This window comes from Vollenhovia emeryi, unplaced genomic scaffold (assembly GCF_000949405.1).
Source record: "Vollenhovia emeryi isolate VEMERY1.0 unplaced genomic scaffold, V.emery_V1.0 DF939134.1, whole genome shotgun sequence".
NCBI lineage: Eukaryota > Metazoa > Arthropoda > Insecta > Hymenoptera > Formicidae > Vollenhovia > Vollenhovia emeryi.
Genome location: NW_011967232.1, coordinates 1,503,984 through 1,513,225, shown reverse-complemented (window position 1 = coordinate 1,513,225; position 9,242 = coordinate 1,503,984). Strand labels below are relative to the sequence as shown.

The 9,242-nt window shown below is 34.8% G+C and overlaps 2 protein-coding genes across 5 annotated transcripts in view; one reads left to right on the top strand and one right to left on the bottom strand.

The window, feature by feature from the left end:
• LOC105567799 (lipid storage droplets surface-binding protein 1) overlaps positions 1–4,826 on the bottom strand; it is an 11,620-nt gene extending 6,794 nt beyond the window's left edge. For all 3 annotated transcript variants that reach the window (XM_012022985.1, XM_012022988.1, XM_012022989.1), the window contains exon 1: positions 4,634–4,826. In XM_012022985.1, the coding sequence (XP_011878375.1) occupies positions 4,634–4,811 (178 nt within the window). In that variant the 5' untranslated portion in view covers positions 4,812–4,826. The remainder of the gene's footprint in view (positions 1–4,633) is intronic.
• LOC105567798 (facilitated trehalose transporter Tret1-like) lies at positions 120–2,611 on the top strand. 2 transcript variants are annotated; one of them, XM_012022984.1, is made up of 3 exons: positions 120–276; positions 548–904; positions 1,203–2,611. In XM_012022984.1, exons 1-3 carry the CDS (start codon positions 207–209, stop codon positions 2,126–2,128), a joined length of 1,353 nt encoding a protein of 450 aa, XP_011878374.1. In that variant the 5' UTR covers positions 120–206; the 3' UTR covers positions 2,129–2,611. The 2 variants fall into 2 exon arrangements, with proteins under 2 accessions (XP_011878374.1, XP_011878373.1); XM_012022983.1 differs by having other exon boundaries at positions 524–904.
• Positions 4,827–9,242: the final 4,416 nt, after the last annotated feature.

The following is a 9,242-nucleotide window of genomic DNA, read 5'->3' as shown; positions in this document are numbered from 1 at the left end:
AAAAATCATTGATGATTAATAATGAATGATAAAAATTACTGGTGCTATAGTTTCTTTTATAAATTATATCTTAATATAGTTCGTTTAAAAATATTTACATTACACACGTATCTCAATATTGTGAAATAATTTTTACGATTCATTCTTTTTAGCAAAGTAAACTATTTTCCAAAACGACTTATATGTAAGTCTACGGGAAGATTGCAATGGATCCTAAGACAGAACAGAAAATATTTAAACAAACACAATGGCCTCAATGGCTCGCTGGTATCGGAAGTATGTGTTACTTATATTAATATTTCAATATTAATACTATATCAATGTTAACGAAATATATTTATTACATATATTAAAGAAACCTTTTAAATAGTTCCTAAAACATATTCATATTTGATTGAAGAAATATTTACTTCAATTGGTACATGTAAAGAAGCTCTTTATCTTTTTTCTTTATCTTTTCTTTATCTTTTTTCTTCTTTATCTTAGAAAATATAAACACAACTAATAAGTTTTTAATTTTTAGCCAATCTTCTGCTTTTACAAATAGGAATGATAGAGATGTGGAGTTCACCGTATTACGAATATCTGACTTCACCCGAAAGTGACATACCCGTGACAATGGACGAAGCTTCCTGGATAGTCTCTATATTACTTATAGGAGATATAATTGGCGCTCTTTCTAGTGCTGTTATTATGCACTATTACGGTACTGCAAGAGCGGTCTTGATGATGAGTTTGACAATAACTGCCAGCTGGTTTTTTATAGCTGTAGCTAACGAAGTGGCATGGTTGTACGCAGCCCGAATACTAGCTGGCATTAGTATGGGACAGGCATTCCTCTATGTCCCGTTTTACCTTAGCGAGATTGCAGACCCTACTATTCGCGGCACTCTTGTTGCCTTAGGTATGCATTAATACTTTCTACAGTTACGTTAAGCAAATTAATATATGTAACAAATTGTTTTGTTATCGTAAACATCGTAATTAATCATAATATAACATGTTACAGAAAGTTTTTGTCTCTACATACATAATACGTATGATAGATTTCTTATTTATAAAATTAATATAGTAAAACATATTATAAAAGAAACAAAAGTTCCAAAGAATTAAAGCGGATACAATCGCGTTAACGATAAATAATTATATGTAATACTTATAATATAATACTTATGTATTAACAAAGAGGTTTTTTTTCGCAGCTACAAATGGATTATCATTAGGCAACATAATGATGTCCACGATGGGTGCGTATTTAAGGATGGATGTGAGCGGTATCATATGCTTTGTCATCAGTTTAGTGCCGTTAATTATCACCTTCTGGTTGCCGAACACACCGCATTATTTGATCAAAATCAAAAAGGAGGATAAAGCGCGAGCCTCGATACTCTGGTATCATCATGATTGCAATGTGGAATCCGAGTTGCAAGCGCTGAAGCTCTTCCTCGAAAAGAATAAATGTCTACCGTTCGCAGACGTTATAAAGGAATTCAGAAATCCGTGTGTTTGGAAAGCACAAGTACTCGTGTCTATACTCGTCATATATTATGAATTAAGCCAAAGCTACTTGTTGTATTACATGGAGACCATCCTAGAAGACGCTCAAGTGACTGTTATAGAGCCGTCAGTGATGGTAATCGCCGTTAACGTTACGGGATTCGTCGGTTCCCTGGTTTCTATGTTCCTGATCGATAAGTTCGGCAGGCGAATTCTGATGATCATCTCCAGCTTGGGCCTAACGATCGCGCTAATCTGCTTAGGTGTACAATATCAACTTCTCGACGCGGGCTATGACCCCACCAGTTTTCAGGCTTTACCAATTTTCGCGGTGTTGCTCTTTGAAATGTCCTCATTTATCGGCATCATCCCAGTACCGAACGCGGTAATAAGTGAGGTCTATCCACCACATATTAAATACATAGCCAGCTGTTTCACCACGGTTGTCGGTGGGCTAATCGCTTTTGTCGCCATGTCGATATATCACCCTTTAGTTAATTTGATCACGGAAAAGTACGTGTTCTATGCGTATGCTTTGATACTACTAACCGCCGTACCATATAGTTATTTCTGTATGCTTGAGACTAGGTGCAAGTCGTTACAGCAGATTCAAAAAGAATGGAAAAGTTAAACAGAATGTTTCAGCCGGATGAGTCAAATACATTTATTATCGAATTCTTCAGATCTCTAGAAATTTGAAACAAACTCGTTTTTCATGTTCATTACGAAACATTTTTCGTGTCGACAGCGATACTAAGTAATATTAATATGACAAATAATGATTTAACAAATTAAAATCATAAAGCAAAATATTTTTATTTCATCTGAGCATAGGTAAATTATTTAACTGTGTAATATAAACCAACGTGGATTAACGAATAACATCTGACAAATATATAACGGTACTCACTTCTACTCATTGTATATCATCTTAGCACATGTACAATTATGCTGTATGGGGCCATGAAAGCTCGCGATAGTGCTGGATTATTGAACGTGTTGAATGATCCAAGGGTCGGATTAACATTATACGGTAAATAAATTCATGCTTAGCTCTATACTTTTTATCACTATTTTAATTTTTAACAAAATTAAAATAAATAGCTTTGATTTATAACTATTTTAACGGTTTCAAACAAAAAACTTTCATAAAATTCTTTGAAATGCCATATTGTCCCACGATTATATGATTTTCAGGATAAATTTTGAGAGAAAATTCTCTCCGTGTATATTACGAATTTTGTAAAGTGTCAATCGACTTATAAGTAATTTGGGATGTATTAAAATATTTTTGAACTGTGTACAAACCATTACAAATAAAAAAATTATAATAGTGAATATGAGGTAATGGAAAAAGAGGAGGAGGGCAAAAAAGTGGGAGAAGTAGGAGAGTTGTAAGCAGGGACCCGGACCGGACCGAAACCGAAACCGAAAACCGTACCGTAACCGGCATTTTTGTCGGACTGGAACCGTAAACCGTACCGAAATGTTATAAAGCCTACAGGACCGGAATCGAAAGCGATACCGTTAAATTATTTTCGGTTCACGGATTAATATTTTTCAATTGTATATACACTAGGATTAGAACAATAAAAAAACATAATTTATTCCATAAAACATCATAAGTCAACATATTCAAATTCTTTCTATATAAGTCAGTATTTTCCATTTTATACAATATGTTTTTTATTTACGTGTATCATGCTACTCTCTAAAATTTGTGGAGTGAAAATACTGCCATGGAGTGAAATGTTCACCCTATTGGCGTGAATATTTCCTCCAACAGAGTGAATATTAACTCCAATGGAGTAAACGTTTCACTCCATGGCAGTATTTTCACTCCACAAATTTTAGAGAGTATGACGTGATGTTAGAACGCAAGTAAATGCATCATATTATCGATTAATATATTTAATATATTGCTCTCTATGTATCATACATATACAATTCGAAATAATCCACACGCTTGCTTCGATTCGGTGAAATAATCTGTCTCCCTCCTTCTCCCTTTTAATTCAAAACAGCAAAATCTCATATCTACAGACAAGTGGCCCCCCTCTCCAATTGCGGCCAATAAAAAATAGATTATCGCTAAGACACCAGTCCGTAGAAAAAACACGTGTTTTCTTCGCTAAACGTAAACGGCGCCATATGTCACTCAAAAGAAACGACTCGCTCAGCATCCGCTCGGTGAACCGATAAGGGAGGTCATACCGGGAGGGGACGGTGGTAAAGATTTTGCTTCGTGGTTAATGTCGAGGCTATACGCGGCTCCTTGGCGAGCGTCAAGTAATCTTCTCTCAACCGGATGAAACATTAGATCGACGCGATTCGCCGATGGCGATAGCGCGAGACATGACATTCATTAAACTCATCGATGCTTCAGTCGGGACTCTCGGTGAGACTTTCACCTGAGCAGTTTACCGCGGATGTTGAGAATGACAATCGAGATGGAAACTCCCTCCGGGGAAATCTCTCTGCGAGCGATTACGCGTACGGATACTTTCTCGTAGAGGTCAAACTTTCCTTATGTGCACGGCACACGCTTCGTGTCTGTACTGTCGTCTGCGAGATTCTATCCGTAACTTCTTGCTCTTGCATCGCGATGTATCTACTACGTGTTATTTAAAGTGGCACCTGCAATTTAGAGCAGACGTTTCTTGCCTATTTAATGATAATTTGATAATCGCCGCTTATCCTTCTCGGGATACTTTATGCCGCTATTGCGTCTCTGATTAAATTCTAATCTGATTTATCGCGTATTTACCAGTCATATCTGTTATGCATCAAAGCGATGTTTAGGCAGACTCAACGCACAAAATTTAATCGCGGGTTACTCACATTCTTTATCTTTCGTTCTTTCTTTCTCTCTCTCCTTATCTCGTACTTCAATTCTTCAATCACTATTGAATGCTGATTTCGCACACGGATCGCATTACCCCTTCTTTCGTTTTTTTTATTTATTTGCTCTCGGTTCAACTGCACAATCAGCTATGCAATCATATTCAGACACATACGCGCAAACACACACGCTCGTGCCAAAATAAATATGCACGCATGCACATATATACGAGTCCAGAATAGATCCGAATCGGTGGGAGACCGGGGGATCGGTAGGTACGTCGGGGACTCTTACCTGGGAGCAAAGGCGAGCTGAAACGGCGGGATGCTGCCTGTGGAGTCTCTGCGGATGCCGTGTAACCGGGCCAATCGCGTCCGAATCCGGCGGCCGGATGAGACGGCAGAAAACTCGGCGTTTCGACCGAAGAACGCGCCGTTGACTGCACGACGGAGACTGCAAATGGGTATCTCATCGGTTTGACCTATGACACATCGATTATATATGGACGCGACGGACGTAATGACGCACGAATAAAAATCTTTTCCTAGCTCCTCTACCATCTTTCTGTGCATAGAAATCGGAGAGAGACGTGGATACTGAGGTTTGCGTGCGATAAAGGATCGCATTTACAGATAGAACAGGCTATTGTCCAAGTTTTCGATTCTACGCGGTGAAATTTTTTGAAAAAAAACGTTGTTCCTAGCTCCTTGGAGTTCGTACTTTGAATATCTCACTGTTCTTCCAAGTTTCTACTTCATTGAAAATTATATGTAAAATTTACAAAGCCATAAAAACATATATTTCACTTTTATCAGATCAGTCGTGACCTTTTTATTGGTTCCTCCGAGTTCTCTTCCGAGCTATATTTAAATTATTATGGTCCACACTTTATCAATCAACATTGCGGCATACATTACTGACAGCGATATTTGAGGTATTAATCAACCTCATACCTTCAATTTTTTAACGATTTTTCAATTTGATTTATAATCGTATAATTCAGAAAATAGATTTGTTAATGTACAAATTCAAGTTTGTCGTTTAATTGGGATTGTCTCACTCTATAGGATTATATCACGTCAGGCTTCGTCAGTCGGATAAACATGAGAGATTGTGGATTATTACTCCAAGATGCTAGACAGCTCGTGAAAATGTATCGAGCCAAAAGAAACTATGAAAAACTCGAAATTATCTCCGGCAGACGCTCTTAATTACCATACAAAGTCCACTTCGCAATTCTATCTCTACAAAGATGAATATCCCATGGCTGTGTTTTAATGTGCACTTATTTTTTGCCACTTTGTACTTATCTCGCATGTCTACTGGCCCTGATTCTACTTATCTCAAAAGAAATTGTTCTTGTCTAATCTAATTCTACTTATTTTTACACAAATAATTCGATCACTTAGGTACGTTTAAATAGAATGTTCCGAAAGAGAAAATAACAAATCAATACAATTTTCTTGTGTTTATTTGTATAAAAATGAATTTCTTTGCAATACAGCATACATCTTTTGAAATGTACTCTTACAATTAAAGGAAATAGAGTTATATATATGTAAATATTATAAATAACCGAGGCGCACTGTAAAAGCTAAATATATTCAAAGATCTATGCAAATTAAAATTTTACCGAAGCGTGTTATGTTTTTTGAAAATCTAAAGTATAAGCTAAAATCTCGCAAGTAAAATTAATATTGTGTGTATCACTGTACGCTTAATTTACATTGATAATGTTATGGAGTGATACTTTTCCAGATACTTTTACCCATCGTTTCAGTCTTTTCAATGAAAAGCTGTCAACGTATACGTTGTAAAAATATAAAAGGGATGAAGCTCCTCTCGCTCATGATGGCGTTATATGACGTTAGATGTTACTTTGTTCAAGATGTAGGATATGATATCTGGTACAGTATTTGACAGCCAACGAGATATTACACACAGAAAAAATTATAAATATAATTTTTAAATATTTCATTCATGACAACAAGAAAACATAATGTAACATTTCAATAAATGCATTGTAACAGCCACAATCAGAAAATCAATTTTCATAACTTTAAATAATAAATTAATTTAATGCAAAATAATGGAAGTTTTATAGTAGTTTTTAATGTTTTAATTTTGTGCAAAAAGTTCTACAACTTATACAAATCTATATACTTCGCACATCTAATAAAACAACTATATTTGTCGGATAATTACAAAAATATTCACCTGATAATCAGATAAAAGTCATTGAAAATAGCAGTCTGCCCCATTTGATTCAGAATTCAACGCAGTTAATATCGTGGTACTTAATTTGAACATGATATACGAAAGTTCGCTAAAATATATAAGAGAGGCCGTTGGTTTATCACGTGTAACACGGGAATCTTTTCTTATTCAATATGTGCGCAAGTATGAGAGCGATGGTGCACATATCTATTTTAATGGTTTGAAAACACACAGCATCCGACATCTCCCCATCCATAGGCGTACGTCCCTAGGATATATCTCTTACATTTACTAATTTGCATTTACACGTAAACCGCAACATAAATTCCGTAAAAATGTTATTTGAAAAATGCTTATGTAAATCATATGTTTTATTACGGGTTTTACATTTGATTTTTATTATAATTGTCCTGGAGATAGACAGTGGCAAACATATTATATGCTTATGTTAATAATCAATATTCTCTCTCGAATATTTTATTATTCTTATTCTATAAAAATGCAATATAATAATTTGTATTCCTAATGCTAAATATTTTATTATTAATAATAACTAAAAAATAATATTTATATAAGTCTTATATACGGACATGTATGCGATTTAATAGTAAAACATGAGTAAGAAACAAGCTCTCTCTCTCTCTCTCTCTCTCTCTCTCTCTCTCTCTCTCTCTCTCTCTCTCTCTCTCTCTCCTCCCCCTTCTTTCTTGGACAGTACAGGCGCCCTTGCACAGCAATGATACTCCATGTGTACTTACATGGTGGTTATTGACCCACACTAAGAGTCAATAAGAAGTCATTAGCTCCATTTACGCCGTTAGGTGCTCATTTGCGAGCAATTTAAGGAAGTATCAAAATACCGTCCTCGCATGACGATTGATTAGAGTTATATGATTATGTAATTAATTCCCACACGCGACTAATCGAACTGTAAAGAGGTAACAAAGTAATTGAACTTTCTCACCAAAGTTTTATAAGCAAAGCTCAAGAAGAATACAACTTAAGATCAATTAAGTATTGATAGAATAGTAATAATGTTCTAGAATAATAAGTTATTAATGCGTTAATATGATTATATAATATAATGCGAGTACGTACTTACTTTTTACGCGTAAAGTTTTATGTAATTATTAATAGCAGTTATCAGTAATTTGTTCTACATGTAACGATAACTTTGCGACACAGTGATCTAAGTCCATATATTTCTTAAAATATTCTATCAACAATCAACAAACGTTTTTAATAATGACGTGCGCTACTGCGTATTTTTACAAAAATCTTAATCTTTTAATGCCGCAATTATTGATTACAAGCGTGTAAACATGTACTTACATATATTTTCTTAAATGTAGATTGCATGTGATATCATTAATAACTGTGATATCTGATAAAGCGTGTTATATGGCTGTCACAAAGTGGAACGGAATCATTGTTCTTGTTCACAATGAAAATGACACGTATAAAATATACTGTATACTTACCTTTTAAATTTCCTTATTGCTTTCAAGTGTGATGTAAAGAATCGATATATTAGTGTCTTAATGAAACATATTTTTAACGCGTTTAATTGATGCATTTAAAACGTTAAAATAAGAGTAGAAAAGAATTTAGAATGTCTAATTAGCAAAAAATCTGCCGAGTTAATACAGTGTCTAGTTGCATCAAAGTAAAGGTACAAAATTTTACTTTTTTATTCACATAATTAAACATGTTTATAAATCGAATGCATCCATATGGCAGTCTTGATTTTTCAGGAAGAAGACTCTCCATAAATAATGATATATTATAGATGTATGTATTAAAACACTTTCGCTTTGATCTACCAACCGTTAGAAATATTTAATACAGCATGCTAATAAACATTTGACATGCAACTCGCCAATAATAATGAATATATAGTGCACTTCCGACGTGGTGTAACTTGAAAATAATTCTCTTTCTCAAATCGCCGCACTTTTTCACCAAGCTGTCGAATTCTATATAACTGTGAACTACGTGAAAAATACAAATCATGAGCTCACGGATAATCCTGCCAGCATATCAATCAGACGATCCGTAAAGAAACAATACTATCGGATTGCAGCTGAGGCACTTTAACGCCACTTTCGTGGCATGAAGATAGAACGAAACGATTGTTATGGCCGACAGTTTCATCCTGCTCAACACAGGTTTGTAAAGTACTTGTCCTTTTATTACAAAGTGAAGTGGATCCGCATATCGAAACGCGAGGCATAGGGGGACTCTCTCGGGGATTTACTCTTTTATGTGTATATAATTATTTATATCATCAATTATAATGAATATATAGTTATGTACAATATTGAATCTCATTCTTTAACAATAACATCAACAACATGATTAAACAACGTTCCTCATTGGTACACAAATTGTAAATGTACAGATAAAAAAGCATTAGATGAGGTCAATGAGGTGGCGTACGCTCAGCGCGCCATTAATTCCCTCTTCTTTTTTTACATTTTTTTAAATCCCCATATATATACTTATATCTTGAACCACTTCGGGTTCTTTGTCCATTTTTTATGGGCTAATATATGTATACACACACGCACGCACACACACACACACACACACATATATGTATATATGTATATATATATGTATATATATGTATATACTTCGAAGTTTATACTTCGTTTAGATACACACGTTCCACATACACACAAAT